This window comes from Entelurus aequoreus, linkage group LG13, assembly GCF_033978785.1.
Source record: "Entelurus aequoreus isolate RoL-2023_Sb linkage group LG13, RoL_Eaeq_v1.1, whole genome shotgun sequence".
Classification (NCBI taxonomy): domain Eukaryota; kingdom Metazoa; phylum Chordata; class Actinopteri; order Syngnathiformes; family Syngnathidae; genus Entelurus; species Entelurus aequoreus.
The window spans coordinates 51,727,140-51,747,884 of record NC_084743.1 but is presented as its reverse complement, the minus strand read 5'-3'; the positions used below and the strand labels follow the sequence as shown (position 1 = coordinate 51,747,884).

The 20,745-nt window shown below is 37.2% G+C and overlaps 1 protein-coding gene across 3 annotated transcripts in view; it reads right to left on the bottom strand.

The window, feature by feature from the left end:
* Positions 1 to 213: 213 nt before the first annotated feature.
* Positions 214 to 20,745, bottom strand: part of meis3 (myeloid ecotropic viral integration site 3) — a 91,762-nt gene continuing 71,230 nt past the window's right edge. For all 3 annotated transcript variants that reach the window (XM_062068622.1, XM_062068623.1, XM_062068621.1), the window contains 6 exons: positions 20,617 to 20,725; positions 15,985 to 16,130; positions 11,697 to 11,773; positions 6,227 to 6,285; positions 5,979 to 6,065; positions 214 to 2,217 (listed from right to left, as the gene is read on the bottom strand). In XM_062068622.1, the coding sequence (XP_061924606.1) occupies positions 2,018 to 2,217; positions 5,979 to 6,065; positions 6,227 to 6,285; positions 11,697 to 11,773; positions 15,985 to 16,130; positions 20,617 to 20,725 (678 nt within the window). In that variant the 3' untranslated portion in view covers positions 214 to 2,017. The remainder of the gene's footprint in view (positions 2,218 to 5,978; positions 6,066 to 6,226; positions 6,286 to 11,696; positions 11,774 to 15,984; positions 16,131 to 20,616; positions 20,726 to 20,745) is intronic.

Genomic DNA, 20,745 nt, shown 5'->3' with positions numbered 1-20,745 from the left:
GCCTCTGCACATGCGCATAGCATAGATCCAACAAATCGATGACTAAATTAATCGCCAACTATTTTTATAATCAATTTTAATCGATTAGTTGTTGCAGTTGTCACGCCAAATTTCTTCACCCTACAAACCCCCCCCCCCATTTACTTCCGGGGCTGCGTCCAATAAAGTCACAAAGTTGCCGGGGGTCCTTAACCGGCACGCGACTGTCCTGTTTCGCGCCTGTACAAAAAAAAAACAATAATCGATTTCTTCAGATTCCAGCAGCTGTCAAAGACGAAGTATCCTTCCAGCGACGGGCAGTCAAAGTCGAAGTGCTATCGATCGCTGTCAATGACGTAAGAGGAAACATGACCACGGAAGTAAATGGGGGGGAATGTTTTTGTAGGGGGAAGAAATTTGGCGTGACACAGCCCTAATATACACGCACACAGCCCAGCCCCAAGCCAATTTTTTTTAACTCAATGCGGCCCCCGAGTCAAAAAGTTTGAGGACCCCTGGCTTAATCCATTCCATAATTTAGCCGATAGCAAAGAAAAATCCATAGACTAGCAGCACCTGTGTATAAGCCGCAGGGTACAAAGCTTAGGAAAAAAGTAGCGGCTTACAGTCTAGAAAATACGGTAAAAGAAATATTAATCCATAACAGTTTTATGCCTTTTGAAAAATTTATGAATTACATGGCTTGAGATATTGTCGGATAACTGCCAGTGAAAGAAATAATTGTCAAAGAATAATTTAACATCATGTATAATTTAGTAACTCAACAAAAATTATGGGCAAAATACTGAATGGACAAAAAAAGTCCCCTAAAGGGGTTAAAGACAAAATCCCCCAAAAATTCAATGATCTTCAAAAAATGTCATGTCAAAAGTATCAGTATTGGTTTACTCTGTATCAGATTGATACCAAAATTGTCAGTATCCCAAGCGTCTGCTGGTGTTGGTCTCCACACAGATGAGCTATGTCTACATATATCAAAGCACATGCAACACGTAATAAAAAAAAAAAAACATTTTAATTCAATAAGCAGATCATTCAGTCCAAGCAGAGAAGAGCGGGAGCAGAAAGTTTCAAGATTCCTTTGGCTGCAGCTCCCTCTCGCACTGCTGTGACACACACAATGTACTCAAATGCTTGAAGAGCCTGTCTTGTGTCTGTCTACAGCGGGAAGGGGATTCATAGGGCCCCGTTCGTCACGGTTTTACCTGACACATGAAACGTGACGAATTAGGGTGGTGCCGTATCCACTTTAGCCGCCAGATGGCAGTGGAGTGTTGAATATCTTAAAATATGTTTTGTGGCGATTCCAACGTCAGTTGCTTGTAGAGTGGCGCTTTCCATCATTTTCAGCAGACCTCTACCCAGGAATGGGGCCAAATGAATCCCTTCCCTACTCTATGAGCGTGTGTGTGTGTGTGTGTGTGTGTGTGAGACGGACACCGGCTGGCGTATTAAGGAGGTTAGTGATGTGAGAGCGAGGCAGACTGGAAGTCATTCATGGTGTTTAGCTTCATGCTAAGGAAGAGCGCTAACATTTCAAACGAGCTGCATCCGCCAGGAGTGGCGCACATAAATACAAAAATAGAATCAGCCTTAAATAAAGTGTGTGAGGAGAGGGGGGGGGGCGGGTGTGCAGGAAGACAGAGCTGGAAGAAGAAGAAGAAGAAGAAGAAGAAGAAGAAGAAGGCATGGTCACAGGATTAGTTTGTGTCTCTTTCCTGTGGTCCGACGATGACGTTTAAAGCATTGGTCTTGTCCATGGGACACAGTGGAGGAAGCACTTCTACTCTGAGAGAGCTATGGCTTAAACCAGAGTGTGTGTGTGTGTGTGTGTGAATGTGTGTGTGTGTGAATGTGTGTGTGTGTGCTACATTGAGGTCGTTGTCTTTAGGGTACAGGGAATGTAAACTTTGGAGCAATTTGTCCTGTTTTTTCTTTAAATATTATGTCATCACACTTGGGCCATGCACCGCAGTCACACAACCCCCCAAACCCCAGTCCCCCGGGCCCCTCGCGGCTAGTGCGCATGTATGTCCAGTCCTTGTGCGAGGAGGGGCTCTGCGGGGTGCGCGTGGGGCGGCGGGTGGAGGAGCATGGCGGCGTGCGGGTGCGGCCCCGGGTAGGGGTGGAGAGAAGGTCCAGGGTGGGGAGGGTAGGCCGCTTGGGACAGCAGAGCGCCGGGGTAGTCTCCCTGTAGAGATGGCATCCCCTGTAGACCTGTTGGGACAGAGTGGGAGTGTGAGGACGTTGTATGGAAGGTTGGTAACACTTTAGTATGGGGAACACATATTCACTATTAGTTGTTCATTAACATGAAAATTAGTAACATATTGGCTCTTAATTAGTCATTATTAAGTACTTATTAATGTCTTATTCTGCATGGCCTTATTATACAACCAGTAAGCCATTAACTAAGAGTCTTCCCTCAATAACCTCCGAATTATTGCTTATTAGTAACCCTAACCCTTATATGTTCTCCTAGTGTCCAAATAACTCTAAATTAAGTATTTGTTACTTAGAATATGTTCCCCATACTGTAACTAGTAGGGCTGCGAATCTTTGGGTGTCCCACGATTCGATTCAATATCGATTCTTGGGGTCACGATTCGATTCAAAATCGATTTTTTTCAGATTCAACGCGATTCTCGATTCAAAAACGATATTTTCCCGATTCAAAAGGATTCTCTATTCATTCAATACATAGGATTTCAGCAGGATCTACCCCAGTCTGCTGACATGCAAGCAGAGTAGTAGATTTTTGTAAAAAGCTTTTATAATTGTAAAGGACAATGTTTTATCAACTGATTACAATAACGCCAATTTTTAACTATTAAATGAACCAAAAATATTACTTATTTTATCTTTGTGAAAATATTGGACACAGTGTGTTGTCAAGCTTATGAGATGTGATGCAAGTGTAAGCCACTGTGACACTATTGTTCTTTTATTTTTATTTTTATAAATGTCTAATGATAATGTCAATGAGGGATTTTTGATCACTGCTATGTTGAAATTGTAACTAATATTGATACTGTTGTTGATAATATTAATTTTTGTTTCACTACTTTTGGTTTGTTCTGTGTCGTGTTTGTGTCTCCTCTCAATTGCTCTGTTTATTGCAGTTCTGAGTGTTGCTGGGTTGGGTTTGGTTTTGGAATTGGATTGCATTGTTATGGTATTGCTGTGTATTGTTCTGTTGGATTGATTAATTTAAAAAAAAGAAAAAAAAAGAAAAGAAAAGAAAAAAAGAAAAGAAAATACAAAAATAAAAAAATAAATGACAATCGATTCTGAATCGCACAACGTGAGATTCGCGATTCGAATTCGAATCAATTTTTTCCCACACCCCTAGTAACTAGTACAAAATGCAAAAGCACAGTTTCCAACCATTGAAATACGTTGTATAGTTCAAGACTTACGGTCATTTGAAAACATCACTGCACATCATAAAGGCAGCTACAGTTTCCATCTCAAAGATCTAAAAAAAATATTTGGGAATGTCCGGTGGGCCAGATTGCAAAGCTTAACGGCATGCGGCCCCCGGGCCTTAATTTGCCCAGGTCTGCTCTAGATAAACTAAATAAAGTATTATATATATATATGACTGAGGCGTTTGCCTGCAAAAAATTGCTCAAAAGGTTGGCATGCTAACATAAGCCTGCTAACAGTAGCATGCTAACATGCAAAAAATGGCATGTTTACAGTTAGCATTAGTGAAGTACCAAAATATATGACTCAGAGGTGTATACCTGCTAAATTACGTAAAAATGACATCATGTCACCGTTAGCATGCATGTAGTACCACTACAGTAAATAAATAAATGATAAATGGGTTATACTTGTATAGCGCTTTTCTACCTTCAAGGTACTCAAAGCGCTTTGACAGTATTTCCACATTCACCCACACACATTCACACACTGATGGAGGGAGCTGCCATGCAAGGCGCTAACCAGCAGCCATCAGGAGCAAGGGTGAAGTGTCTTGCCCAAGGACACAACGGACGTGACTAGGATGGTAGAAGGTGGGGATTGAACCCCAGTAACCAGCAACACTCCGATTGCTGACACAGCCACTCTACCAACTTCGCCAAAATACCTCAACCTGACTATATTCTTGAACTGTATGATAAGCTCAATGTCTGTCATTTGTTTATCTGTTAAATATATATGTCCTATGTTTAGTCTAATGTTTAGTTTATGCTTAGTGTGTGTCAAATCTTGTTTTAATATTGCACATCGGAGTATGGGAGGAAGGCAATTTCAGTCTGCTGTGTTGCCTGGTCTGATTAAACAATAAAGTTTGACAGGACTTGACTTGACTTGAATGTGCACACCTGCAAAATTAGGTAAAAAAAAGGTAGCATTCTACAATGTCACTTTTGTACAATGTCAAATTCCTTATGTGTTAAATACAGCGGATTCTGCTTTAGCATGCATCAAGTACAAAAGAATATGACTCTAAGGTGTATACTGTACCTTCGAAATTAACTAAAAAAAAACTAGCATGCTAATGTTAAAACTTTAGTATGCATCAAGGACCAAAACATATGACTCTGAGGTGTTTACCGACAAAATTAGCTAAAAAATGCTACCATGTTAACGTTAGTATGCATCAAGTGCTAAACTATATAACTCTGAGGTGTATACATGCAAAGTTTGCTAAAAATTATATCATGTTACCGTTAGCATGCATTTAGTGCCAAAATATGTGACTCTGAGGTGTATATAGGTAAAAATAGCTAAAAAAAAAGCTAATTTTCCCAATGCTAAATGCTAAAATGCTAACTTTAGCATGTGTCAAGGAAGAAAATATATGACTCTGAGGTGTTTACCAACAAAATTTGCTAAAAAAAATGCTACCATGTTAACGTTAGTATGCATCAAGTACTAAACTGTATGACTCTGAGGTGTATACATGCAAACTTAACTAAAAATTATATCATGATACCATTAGCATGCATTTAGTGCCAAAATATGTGACTCTGAGGTGTTTACCGACAAAATTTACTAAAAAATGCTACCATGTTAACATTAGTATGCATCAAGTACTAAACTATATGACTTTGAGGTGTATACATGCAAAATTTGGTAACAATTATATCATGTTACCGTTAGCAGGCATTTAGTGCCAAAATATGTGACTCTGAGGTGTATATTGGTAAAAATAGCTATAAAAAAAGCTAATTTGCCCAATGCTAAATGCTAAAATGCTAACTTTAGCATGTGTCAAGGAAGAAAATATATGACTCTGAGGTGTACACATGCAATAATTTTCTAAAAATGATATCATGTTACCGTTAGCATGCATTTAATGCCAAAATATATGACTCTGAGGTGTTTACCGACAAAATGTGCTAAAAAATGCTACCATGTTAATGTTAGCATGCATCAAGTACTAAACTATATGACTTTGAGGTGTATACATGCAAAATTAGGTAAAAATGATATAATTTTACAGTTAGCATGCATTTAGTGTCAAAATATGTGACTCAGAAGTGTATACCGGTAAAATTAGCTAAAAAAAAAACCTCATTGGCCCAATGCTAAATTGCTAACTTTAGCATGTGTCAAGAAACTAAATATATGACTCTGAGGTGTTTACCTGCAACATTAGCTATAAAAGCTAACATGCTAACGTTAGCATGCTGACAGTTAACGTCAGTAATATTAAACGGTTTTCAACATTGTTTCAACTGCTAGGATATTTTGCAGCTGTACCTATTTTGACTAAATACAGCCTGATGCTTAAAGTGTTTGAAAACCAACCAGGTGTTTTAACCATGGTAATTGTCAATCAATCAAAAATGTGTATCACAAATGTAAGAAGACCGTATTGCTTGGTCAACAGTTATTGCAAAAAAAATGTGTACTAAAGTACACATTTTCACAATACAATGTTTTTTTTACTCCAGCATGTATTTATTTATCTGTAATCTGGTTATTTATTTTAATCAATAAAGAAGCTGCTTTGTCAATACCTGCAGTTCGAAGCCCCAGGTGGGCTTGTCCGTCGAGCCCGTAGCCCCCCAGCGCTGCTCCCTCCGGGCTGTAGGGACCACCCTGACCTGCCACGATAACGCCAAAAAGAAACACAACAAAGAGCTTTAGTCAATGGCGCTGTGGGCCACAAGGCGCCATTTTTCTAGGGGGGGCGCCCCGAGAATGAGGGGGAAAAATCTTATTTATTAGCTCCTCAGGGCATGTGTGCGTTTAGCGAAGGACTAACCTGAGCGATTGGACTGGTCGATCATGGGCTGAACGATTCTCCTCCTCGCGTTGATGAACCTGAAAGGAGCGAGAGGGAAAAATGTCAAGCGAGCGGCGTAGAAAATGGGAGTAGGGCCCAGTTAATGGAAAAAAGGCTGACCGAGAGACTGTTAACCTTTTCCCTTTTACAACCACTTAACCCTTTCAGGGGGCGGAGTAAATCAACGTGAGGACCGGGCGCTTATTGATCACCCTGTGATAATTGATTGATCTGCATCGATGGGATTGTGGGAAACATGTTTAAACATGCGAGGCTGATTACACGGCTTGTTAGCAGAAATTCAACTGCATGAAATTAAACGGGAACATTTGGATGGAAAAAACACGGAAACATACTTCAATGTGATGTCTCTCAGCCAATCGGGGACAAAAGTTTATATGGCGGTATAGTGCGGTATAGTATGTACTTTTCACAGGATACAGTTTAGCTCGCATTTTGATAAAGAAGGTGAGAAGCGCTCGTTGCAAAGTACGACAGCGGCGTCCGCGTGACTCTCGTCTCCCCAGCTCCCTCTCCGCTCATCGCCGTTTCCGCCAAAAATAGCCTCAATAAAGGTAAAAGTGAGTAAACGTGTCATTTCAATCATCACTTATATGTATTTCACTTTTTTTTTTTACAAAACCCAAAACCAGTGAAGTTGGCACGTTGTGTAACTAGTAAATAAAAACAGAATACAATGATTTGCGAATCCTTTTAAACCTATATTCAATCAAATAGACTGCAAAGACAATATATTTAATGTTCAAACTGAGAAACTTAATTTTTTTCTTGCAAATAATCATTAACTTAGAATTTTTTGGCAGCAACACATTGCAAAAAAGTTGGCACGGGGCATTTTTACCACTGTGTTACATGGCCTTTCCTTTTAACTACACTCAGTAAACGCTTGAGGAGACCAATTTTTGAAGTTTTTCAGGTGGAATTCTTTCCCATTCTTGCTTGATATACAGCTTAAGTTGTTCAACAGTCCAGGGTCTCCGATGTCGTATTTTAGGCTTCATATTGCGCCACACATTTTCAATGGGAGACAGGTCTGGACTACAGGCAGGCCAGTCTAGTACCCACACTCTTTTACTATGAAGACACACTGTTATAACACGTGGCTTGGCATTGTCTTGCTGAAATAAGCAGGGGCGTCCATGATAACGTTGCTTGGATGGCGACATATGTTGCTCCAAAACCTGTATGTACATTTCAGCATTAATGGTGCACTAATACACCCCCATCCCATCACAGAGGCTGGCTTTTGAACTTTGTGCCTATAACAATCCGGATGGTTCTTTTCCTCTTTGTTCCGGAGGACACGACGTCCACAGTTTCCAAAAACAATTTGAAATGTGGACTCGTCAGACCACAGAACACTTTTACATTTTACATACGTTTCTGGGTGTTGTTGATAAAGGGCTTTTGCTTTGCATAGTAGAGTTTTAACTTGCACTTACAGATGTAGCGACAAATTGTAGTTACTGACAGTGGTTTTCTGAAATGTTCCTGAGCCCATGTGGTGATATCCTTTACACACTGATGTCGGTTTTTGATGCAGTACCGCCTGAGGGAACGAAGGTCTGTAATATCATCACTTACGTGCAGTGATTTCTCCAGATTCTCTGAACCCTTTGATGATATTACGGACCGTAGATGGTGAAATCCCTAAATTCCTTGCAATAGCTGGTTGAGAAATGTTGTTCTTAAACTGTTCAACAATTTGCTCACGCATTTGTTCACAACGTGGTGACCCTTGCCCCATCCTTGTTTGTGAATGACTGAGCATTTCATGAAAGCTGCTTTTATACCCAATCATGGCACCCACCTGTTCCCAATTAGCCTGTTCACCTGTGGATGTTCCAAATAAGTGTTTGATGAGCATTCCTCAACTTTCTCTGTCTTTTTTGCCACTTGTCCCAGCTTTTTTGAAACATGTTGCAGGCATCAAATTCCAAATGACCTAATATTTGTTTACAATGTTTTCCAGTTCAAACGTTAAGTATCTTGTCTTTGCAGTCTATTCAATTGAATATAGGTTGAAAAAGATTTGCAAATCATTGGATTCTGTTTTTATTTACAATTTACACAACGTGCCAACTTCACAGGTTTTGGGTTTTCTACATGTAAAAGCATGATTATCATCTATAAGAGGTGTTTTGTGTTAATATATTTGGGTGTCTGGAACAAATTACAGTTGTCCCTGTTTATCGCTGTTGATCGGTTCCGGACATGACCGCGGTAATTTGCTTATCGCAGTCAAGTCATGTCAAGTAGCAGTCATTAATTATACATCTAATACTTTCATAACTATAGCATAAAACAACTTTTTACAACCTTTTAAATTAGTTTTTCAACCTAATGAGAGCCCTGCGAGACATGAAATAACACCCTTTAGCCATTTTTACACTGTTTTAATCCAATATAACAGTGGTTCTCAAACTTTTTTCACCAATTACTACCTCAGAAAAAACTTGGTTCTCCATGTACCACCATAATGACCAACATTATAATACAGTAGCGTAATAGGTTGAAGTATCCATTAAAAACAAGGCAGAGGTTTTATTCAACGAGTATATTTAATATGTTTGACCACTGCAACATTACACACAGTGTGAACAGTGACACTGTGTTTGAATATAGGAAAATAAAACACTGTACTTTAATCAAGTAATTATTTGGTGTACCACTAGATGGAGCCTACAGCTAGTGGTACACGTACCACAGTTTGAGAATCACTGCAATATAGTAATGCTGCATGAGGCTTGGCCAATCAGTGGCTACGATACTGATTGGGTTGGTCTCCTCTTGTGTCCGATACTACTGTAATAATAGTATTTTTAGTTAATTAAGCCATTTTATACTTAAAAATGTGAAATTTGGGGAAATTATCCTTTAAAAAAATTAAATATGCAATGTGGGAAAGCAGCAATATTTGAAGCGCGAGGGACGAGTAATTGTTTTACATTATTTCTTAAGGAAAGCATTGATTTGATAGACTTTTTGGAATGAAAACCGAGGTAGTACTAGGGATGACTACCGAATTTGGTACTTTTATAGCTACAGATCGAAGCTTGATTGTACTACTAAGTACCAAGTCACGTAAAATCAAACGTACACTTGCAGACTCAAACACTTGGCGGGAAAACAAGCAGTCGAGCGCACATAGTGGACTCAGCCGTAATGTTACAATTTTTTCACATCAACAAAGAAAGAAAAGGTGCTCAAAAGTACAGTAAGGCTCTAGTTTTAAAAATGCGCTGGCTCAATGCTAATTTACATTGGATATGCCGTAGACCTGCTACCGATTAGCATTAGCGATTTTACATGGCTATTTCAACACCTCCAATTTTTCAATGAAAACTACAACTAAGATGCACGTTACAATCCCACAGCTGGTGTGTGATAAATACAATACTTAAAGCGTAGACATTTTGTACGGCTCAAAAGAAAATACTGGCACATTCGACTTAATAGCAAAGACTACTTACACACCGTAGTCTACAGTATGGCTCCAGCTATCAATTATTTTAGTAATTTATTAGTTATTTGATTAATCATATAAACACACTTTACTTTGCCTATTTTAGGGAGAAAAAAGGCTACTTTTTTCATAAACTTTTTTTCTTAAAAAAATTTGTACATTTGTGTTAGTTACACTTATTAAATAACTAATCGAAAATAAACAGAATATAAATCAAATGAATCGTTGCAACCCTACCATATACTCTAAACTACTGCCATCTAATGTCTTGGAATTGCAACTGCATGCAAAGTCTACTATATTGGTCAAAACAGAACATGATCAATTCTTCAGCATTTGGTGGTTTTCTTGCCGACATGGATGAAATGAGGAAGTTTCGGGTGTTTGTCGTCATGGCAACTTCAACAAGGCCACTGAAGTGCAGATGCAAATTTCACTGATCTGCTTCCAAAACTGTGCCCTTCTCGGATACGTAAATACCATCCAAGAACTTCCTGATATCCTTATTCTTGACTGTGGTGGCTTGCTGGATGAGTGCAGCTGAATTCGACACCAGCTCAATATCGTAATACTTGCTAATGAGACTCAGAAGTGTAAGAAAACCAGATATAAAAACGAAACAGCAGTTATAATTATCACCTCACTGTTAAACATTAAAGGGGTTGTATAATGATTTTTTGTCTACATTTAAAACACTTCCTTGTGGTCTACATAACATGTAATGGTGTTTTTTTTGGTTGAAATGTTGCATAGATTATGTTTTACAGACCGCTTTCTTAATATCTCTTCAGAATGCGCCGTTTTGTGGGCGGTCTTATTTACGTGCCTTCACTTTGACTGCTTCTTCTCCCCGTCAGCCATGTTATGGTTTTTAGTGCTTCCATAGCGAGTCTACTGACAGATATAAGTTCGAACTATACACTACTTTATGTTAGAAATGGCAACGGCGGAGGATGCATGTGCATGTACGAGCCAGTCTGACCCACAACAAGAGGATAGTGAAAAGAAGAAGCTTATTGACTAAAATGGCGGACTCTCGCAAAACTCTATCATATATGGAAAATCCGCTGATGTCACACCAGACATCAATGTCAAATTCAAAAGGGCTCGTTTGGAAGAAGTAAGAAAAAAGGCAAGATTGTTTTATAAATATCCCTGCATTGCCTCCACGGTTTGATTTCCGATTTTCGGGACTTATGAGCCCAAATACACAAAAACAGGTAACAATAAGTAAAAAAAAGTTTTTTTGCATAATAGGGCCCCTTTAAATGAAAAAAATATATATATATCATTAAACAAATAACGTTTATTAACACATGAACACACACAAAAATACATCAAATTGATATCAGTGCGTACCGGTATCAATTCTCAGGTACAAAGAATTAGTACCGTATCGTTTCAAATGTCAAAAATGCCGATCCCTAGGTACTACTGTGCATTAGAGTAAAATAAAGGTTTAGTAGTTGTAGTCTTTTAGACTTAACATTTTTAAATTGCCAAGTATTTCAATGAGAGGCCTATAAAAAAGTTAACAGGAAATTTGGTCGTTGTAAATAATTGGATTATTGGATATTGATTTGCTATTTGGTTTTATGAACTTGGAGCTTGTCGATTTTACTGCTCCCATCGCTCCTGCAACAAAATGCTTAGTAGGACATTTCTTCTCCTGTTAAAAGCTGCTTCATTTATTTATTTATTTATTTGTAGAATTCATTGCAGTCTCATAAAAGTGCTGCCTTGTATTTAATTCCACATTTATATCCAACTAAATCCCCTCCACTAAAATATATATATATGAAAATAGGGTAGAGGAGCTCCAAACTGGCTTCACAGTTTAAGCCATTGATGTGAGACATGCGCCGCTCGACAAATGACACTTGATATATTTGACCAAGGCCAAGTGATTATTGATAAAGTGCACGGAGCTCCAATGAGAGTATTGATTGGCAGAACACTGACCAGTTGTTGACTTGTAAGATGGTCAGACCCGTGTCCTGCGACAGCTGCTTTTTCTGCTCCTCCGAGGGGTACGGGTGCTGCGGGGCGACACACAGTAAAAAAAACAGTTAAAGACCAAGAAGCCTTTATACGTATGTACATACTGTATATATATATATATACACACACATCCATCCATCCATTTTCTACCGCTTGTTCCTACCCGCGGGGATTATATATATATGTATATATACATATAAATACACATCCATCTATTTACTACCGCTTGTCCCTACCCGCGGGGATTATATTTATATATATATATATATGTATATATAAATATATATATATATGTATATATAAATATATATATATATATATATATATATATATATATATATATATATATATATATATATATATATATATATATATATATATATATATGTATATATATATATATATATATATATATATATATATATATATATATATATATATATATATATATATACATATATATATTTTTATACATACACATCCATCCATTTTCAACCGCGTGTCCCTCTCAGGGTCGCGGGCGTTATTTATTTATATATATATGTATATATATATATATATATATATATATATATATATATATATATATATATATATATATATATATATATATATATATATATATATATATATATATATATATATATATATATATATATATATATATATATATATATATATATATATATATATATATATATTTATACATATATGATCAATATGAGTGAATTTCAGTAGCATCTGTGAGCCCACTGCAGGCTTTAGTTCAAATCCAGTGAAGCCCAGCAGGGTGAATACCAATAACCTGACAATTCACATCTGCTCCCATTTTCAACTTCAGAAAAGCCCCAAATCTTTGTGTGTATATTATGAGCACGCGCACACGCACACATACACACACACACACACACACACCCTTACACACACACACACACACGCACACACACACACTGGGACAATCAGAGAGAAGCGACAATTAATCTGGCTCATTTAGTCTCTAATTACCAATATAACAACCTCAGTGACAATTATTCCCTCCATTTATTTCACTTCCACAATTATTCAGTGGCAAGCATTTTCATAAAAGCACTTAATTCCCAGGTCTTGGTGTAATTTAATTGACCTCCACGATACACCCACTGATATCCATTCTTGCCAGTATCCTCTCAATTGTTCATGATCAGTTGTCACAGTGGATCCTGGCCTATCCCCTGCATGTATAAAAAGTTGCCCAGTCTGGCTTTTTCGCTCCAGAAATATGTCTATTTTTTTTTACAGAAAGTCTACAATCATTCATACATTATAATAAAGTCTAAAATGTACAGGATAATAATTCCAGTCTCGAAAGGCAGGGTAAAAATGTACTACGAATTTAGCACAGGGATATTTTTCAACCAGTTTATTAACATAAATCTTTTGAACTTGAATATCAATTTATGAAGTTTCTTTTCACAGCAATTCACTTTTTTAAACCTCATAAAAAAAACATTTACACCTATCCTATTGTTATTGTATTTGAAGCAATGGTTCTCATGGTTTTTTCACCAAGTGCTACCTCAGGAAACACTTGGCTTTCCAAGTGCCACTATAATGACCTACAGTAAAAAAAACAGTAGCATAGTAGGCCTAAATATTCATTAAAAACAAGGCAGAGGTTAATTAACAAGAATATTTCATATTTCAAACACTGTTTGAACAGTAACACTGTGTTTGGATATTTGAGTGGTTATTTTGCATACCATTAGATGGAGCCCACGGACCATTAGATATAATGATGTTTTGATCAGGGTTTTTTTTATCTTAACAATTCCAATCATCTGTAAGTAAAATCGGTCGATACTGTATCAACTGTAATTTTTCAAATGTATTTATGGTGAGTGCTATTAACAGTAAAACAATACCAATACAATATTTAAATTATGTTGTTGGAGCAAAAGAAAGTTATTAGTACACTATAATTAAACAAATGCAAAAACTTTTGTTTTTACCCTCAAAATCCTCCTGTTTCCATAGAATTTTACCCAAATTTGTATTCGAAAAGTAAAACAAGCAGAATAGAAATATTGATCGAATCGCTATAGTATCCATCATGTACGGATACTACCCTTGGTATCGACACTACCAATTCATGGATCGATCGATGTGTATGCTCTGCAGTGGCTGTTAAACAGCAACAGAGCAGCCCAACAATTGTTGTCATATTATTATTATTATATTATCCTCGCTCTAGATGCTTTCAATGTACTTGTTAATTCCCTATTAATAACTGTGTAATTTCTGCTGTAACACACTTCCATCAACACTTCTTAAACTTCACTAATCACTTATTTCTTCCATTGTTTCAAGCTCGTTTAGCGGTGAGCTTAGCGGTTAGCTTGCCTTGTCCTTCTTTCTCTTCCTACAGTCCTCCATTGACTTGTAAGAACTGTTCTTATTTGCCGCAATGGAGGATTACTGACTTAGGGAAGCGGCTCCACACGGTGTATGGACATACACAATTAATTGTGGCGGCCTTTTCTTCCGATCTGCGGACTGAGACCTGAAAATATGAATCAACATTTAAAAATGTGGACCGTTCTGCAAGAATCGGAATGTAAAGCACGATTCCAATCGATGTTTGATGCTTTTGTTAACATGTTGAAGGTGTTTAATAAAAATACAAGCACGTGTAGCGCATAAAGATTCCCTTCTTTCAAGAAAACAAGAATATAAATTGGTGTACCGTATTTTTCGGACTATAAGTCGCAGTTTTTTTCATAGTTTGGCCGGGGGTGCGACTTATACTCAGGAGCGACTTATGTGTGAAATTATTAACACATTACCGTAAAATATCAAATAATATTATTTAGCTCATTCACGTAAGAGACTAAACGTATAAGATTTCATGGGATTTAGCGATAAGGAGTGACAGATTGTTTGGTAAACGTATAGCATGTTCTACATGTTATAGTTATTTGAATGACTCTTACCATAATATGTTACGTTAACATACCAGGCACGTTCTCAGTTGGTTATTTGTGCGTCACATAACGTACACTTATTCAGCCTGTTGTTCACTATTCTTTATTTATTTTAAATTGCCTTTCAAATGTCTATTCTTGGTGTTGGGTTTTATCAAATACATTTCCCCAAAAAATGCGACTTATATATGCTTTTTTCCTTCTTTATTATGCATTTTCGGCCGGTGCGACTTATACTCCGGAGCGACTGATACTCCGAAAAATACGGTATTAGCTTATTCTGATAACTTGCACTCATTATAATCAGACAGGATTCACAGTAGTGCTGAGAAGTTTCTCAACTTCAAATTTACATTGGGGAGGGAAACAAATCCTCTCTTTCCAATACCACATGAAAGTGGTTGGTTTTTAGCTTCTCATTTGTCATGCTTCCATACTCGTTTTTACACTCTTACAAGAAATACATTGGCATTAACTTCGTAGCTCGCCAGCTTGTATGCGCTAGTTTTCTGAGACTCCTATTTTGTTAGCGCAGGCAGGATGGAGCAGCACTTTTATTGTGAAGACAGGAACTATGCTGTCGGTCTTTACACTTTTGACGGCCGGTTCGGACAAAAAGTGCTTTTCGCGTTCCAGCCGTTTTTTTTCCCCCCTTCATACAAAGCTCGCAGCAGCCAGCGTCATCTCACAAGATCTTCAGGGGCTATGAATGTCAGTCAAGTGACGTCATAGTGAAGATTGATGATCGGTAATTTTTGGGTCTATTTTTTTTTTTAAACTAATGGGCACCCCTGTTGTATACTTTTAAAATCAAGAGAAAGAATATTAATACAGTGTTAATATTTGAGTGGGCCCCTTTTTCGTGGTAAAGTTGGGCCCCGAGGTCAAAAAGGTTAAGAACCCCTGCATAATATGTTGTTCTTTTAAAAATCTCTGCTTTTCGCCGCCACACAGATCACAACACTCACGCGCCACCGCTCTCATGTACACTCTATTGCAGAGGCCGTGCGGAAACTATGTTGGCGTATTTAATGTTTCGGGCACTCCATGCGGCCTGTATGTCCAAATTTTAATTATTACACCCAATCAAAGTTAATTAATCAAGTTAATTGCTCCAGTCCTGATAATGTTATGCCCTTAATACGTGTGTGAGACATATTAGTGTTTCAAAAGTAGGCATTTTTTGAGTGGGGCCATTATTATTCACAGTTCTTCGTGAATCTATTGCCATTATATGATGTATTAGTTATGGTAATAGGAGTATGGAAAAGACGAGTGCAACATCTTACCGACAAATGCTGAAAGAGCCACGCCCGCATTATGTTTGTAGCTACTTTAGGGAATATTCCTCTCTTCTTGTTGTTCCTCCTCTCCCTGTCAGACTCATCGTCATCTCCAGTGCTTGGGGAGGCCACTCCTGCATCCAGACCGTCTCCTGCAGGGACAGTAAAATGACTGTCAGGCTGCACCACAGTCATGGTTTGGCTTCGAAGGAATTGCAGTTGCGACACATTTGAGCTTATGACATGTGACAAAATACGAGACCACTTCTAGAAAAGCTGAATATTGTGATGGTGGAGTTGGAGTGTTGTGTAATGCTAAAGTTGCTGCAACAGTTTAATTCACATTGCCCATACATTTCTGAGAACCAGTGTCCCCTGCAGTGGAAGTTGTTTTAGGTAGATTTCTTTTGTCAGTGTAGGAGACAGAATGAAGGTTTTTGGTAACAGAGTGTGTGGAGGTGTGTCTGCAAGGTAATAATAATAATAATAATAATAATAATACATTTTATTTGGAAAAGCGCTTTTCAGAGTACTCAAAGACGCTTTACAGGATAAAAAAATATATATATAAAACAGTTCAAAGTAGTAATATAAAATACAGGAAATATAAAAGCAGTACATTGTAAAATACATAATAATACAGGACAATTACAAGACGGGATATTACAGGACACAGAACACTAATCACTGGTTAAAAGCAGACCTGAATAGGTAGAAGGGAGGTGTTGGTCACGTGGGTATGGGCATGGGTGTGTCGTATGCAAACAGGAAGAATTTAAAAGACTAGTATTCATCTGTGCGGCGAGGAAATAAGGAACAGGAAATAGGAGAGAGGAAGGATATATTGCCATGCTTTTGTTGACCGCTATAATTCATGTTTTAATATATGCTGTGCACACGTCACATTTTCCCTACTGCACTATGGAGTGTTGTAATAAATACACAAAACGCAGCCCGCGCCTCGGCGTCTTTTTACAGTGAGCGCGTCATACAAAGCTCCAATAATTCATTTCCACCACTCAGCGACCAGAAGGAAAATTTGGTCGCAACAGTCAGACTTCGACATTTTGGAAAACAATAGGCCCTTTTTACTATAATCCCTTTCCAGTGTAGAAACGTGATACAAGTGTGTGTGTGTGTGTGTGTGTGTGTGTGTGTGTGTTTGTATGTGCTGTATTTATGTATGTATATATGTATATGAATTTACATGTTTGTGTATCTAAATATATATACCGTAATTTCCGGACTATAAGCCGCTACTTTTTCCCCTCGTTCTGGTCCCTGCGGCTTATACAAGGGTGCGGCTTATTTACGGCCTGTTCTTCTCCGACACAGACGAAGAGGATTTCGGTGGTTTTAGTACGCAGGAGAAAGACGATGACACAATGATTAAAGACTGACTTTTCATACACCGGTAGGCTGGTTATTTTGATAACGTACAGGCGAGCACTTTGTATTACTTTGCACTGTTGTATTATTTGTACTCTGCACGAATGCTGTTCGCCATGTCAAAGATGTGAAAGTTTGATTGAATGATTGAAAGATTTATTGTTAATAAATGGGACGCTTTGCGTTCCCAAACAGTCATCTCTGTCCCGACAATCCCCTCCGTGGTAGCAGGAACCCCTATATACTACGGTAATTACACATCAAAACCCTGCGGCTTATAGTCGGGTGCGGCTTATATATGGAGCAATCTGTATTTTCCCCTAAATTTAGCTGGTGCGGCTTATAGTCAGGTGCGGCTTATAGTCCGGAAATTACGGTATATATATATATATATATATATATATATATATATATATATATATATATATATATATATATATATATATATATATATATATATATATATATATACACTACCGTTCAAAAGTTTGGGGTCACATTGAAATGTCCTTATTTTTGAAGGAAAAGCACTGTGCTTTTCAATGAAGATAACTTTAAACTAGTCTTAACTTTAAAGAAATACACTCTATACATTGCTAATGTGGTAAATGACTATTCTAGCTGCAAATGTCTGGTTTTTGGTGCAATATCTACATAGGTGTATAGAGGCCCATTTCCAGCAACTATCACTCCAGTGTTCTAATGGTACAATGTGTTTGCTCATTGGCTCAGAAGGCTAATTGATGATTAGAAAACCCTTGTGCAATCATGTTCACACATCTGAAAACAGTTTAGCTCGTTACAAAAGCTACAAAACTGACCTTCCTTTGAGCAGATTGAGTTTCTGGAGCATCACATTTGTGGGGTCAATTAAACGCTCAAAATGGCCAGAAAAAGAGAACTTTCATCTGAAACTCGACAGTCTATTCTTGTTCTTAGAAATAATAATAATAATAATGGATTAGATTTTATATCGCGCTTTTCTATTGTTAGATACTCAAAGCGCTCACAGAGAAGTGGGAACCCATCATTCATTCACACCTGGTGGTGGTAAGCTACATTTGTAGCCACAGCTGCCCTAGGGTAGACTGAAATGAAGGCTATTCCACAAAATTGTTTGGGTGACCCCAAACTTTTGAACGGTAGTGTATATATATATATATATATATATATATATATATATATATATATATATATATATATATATATATATATATATATATATATATATATATGTGTATGTGAATGTGTATGTATTAAGGTTGTACAGTATACCGGTACTAGTATAGTATCGCGGTACTAAAGAATCAAAAACGGTATACTACATATACTCTGTTTGAAAAGTATTGGTACGCCATATTTATTTTTTTACAAGCATGACAGCGCGTCGTCGGCACGTCGTGACATTGTTGGTTTTAGGAGCAGAGGAGCATGTTCGGCAGCGCATAATCATGGAGTACTTACAAGCAGACACAGTGTGTAGACAGAAAAGGGAGAACGGACACATTTTGGCTTAAAAACTAAAGATAAAGGTGAAGTTATAACACTGAAATGCCCTCAGAAAGAGGTGCTTTAAAACATGGCTAGCTAGCTAGCGGATAATGTCCATCCGCAATCGGCAGTGTTTTAGCTTCTTCTAAATCTCGAATCCTCGCTTCCATGGCGACAAACAAAGTTAGTTTTTTTTACAAGTATCATCCCTGCAGGATGAGGAATAGCTAAACATGCTTCACTACACACCATAGGAGGATACGATAGCTCACTGGCGTCTCAATGTAAACAAATGTCATGGGTGGATCTACACCTGACATCCACTGTAATGATACCAAGTACAAGAGTGTATTTAGTCGATACCGCTATGATTAGATCAATATTTTTAATCGTCACAAATTCTTTTTTCTTTATTTATTAAATTCATATTATATTCATAAACTCAGGAAATACGTCCCTAGACACATGAGAACTTAAATTATGACCAATGTATGACCCTGTAAATACTTGGTATCGGATCCATACCTAAATTTGTGGTATTATCAAAAACTAATGGAAAGTATCAAACAACAGAAGAATAAGTGTTTATTACATTTTAACAGAAATGTAGATAGAACATGTTAAAACAGAAAATAACCAGATATTAACAGTAAATGAACAAGTAGATTAATAATACATTTTTACAGCTTGTCCTTTATCATTTTGACAAAACAATAGAATGGGGAATGACACAATATGTTACTGCATATGTTAGCAGCTAAATTAGGAGTCTTTGTTTGCTTACTAACTACTAAAAGACAAGTTGTCTCGTATGTTCACTATTTTACTCCAGGACACAATTTACCCTAAGATTTTTGGTTGAAATAAAGCCAATAATGCAATTTTTTTGTGGTCCCCTTTATTTAGAAAAGTATCGAAAAGTATCAAAGTATCGAAATTTTGGTACCGGTACCAATATCAAAATATTGGTATTGAGACAACCCTAGTATGTATGTACTGTATATATGAACATGTGTATGTGTGTGTACTATGAAAATATATATGTCTGTATATATACAATATTTAATACACATATTTTATATTACAGTACACAACTTAATATATGTACTATATTATATATACAGTATATATATTATAATACATAACTGTATATACAATTTGTTTGTGTATATACAGTATGTATATGTATATGTGTACAAATGTATGTACAGCATATACTGTATATATGATATACATTATATAACTGTACACACAATGCAGTTCTTAATGTCTCGAGAAGATACACTGCATGTTAAGTAGGAAAGTATAAAACTATATTGCCTATTGTTAAAATGAAAAAAGGCAGTTTAATAGTTAATGTTATTGGCAGAAACTCATAAAAAGGAAAGCGCACGCATACGACAATTCAATAAAAATGGAATAATTAATTTCAAAGAATATTGTAGTAAGGAATATAAAATTAGGTGCATATGGGATGTGGTTTAGTTGTGGCATTTTAGTTTACAATAAAGGACTGGTTGGATGTTATAGTATAGCAACAAAAATGTGACTATATTGTGTTTTTGTGTGTGCGTGCATGTGTGAGAGTTTGTGTGTGTGTGTGTGTGTGTGTGTGTCACCTATAGTTACTGTATGCACGACAACATCAGAGTTTATTATAATTAATACATTGGTTATTTTAAAAAGCTTCGTTTTGGGCCCCTATTCCAACTTCTATCAGTAATAAAGTATAATAAAGTAATGTACGTAGCGTGGTACCTGTATCGCTACAGTTGTCTGCTGTGTGGAGTGAAGGCAGCCCACAGGTGCCAGGTGTTCCCAAAGGAGTGGTAGCACATTCATCCGGCTCTCGTAACCATGAAGCATTCTGCATCATAGAGAGACAGA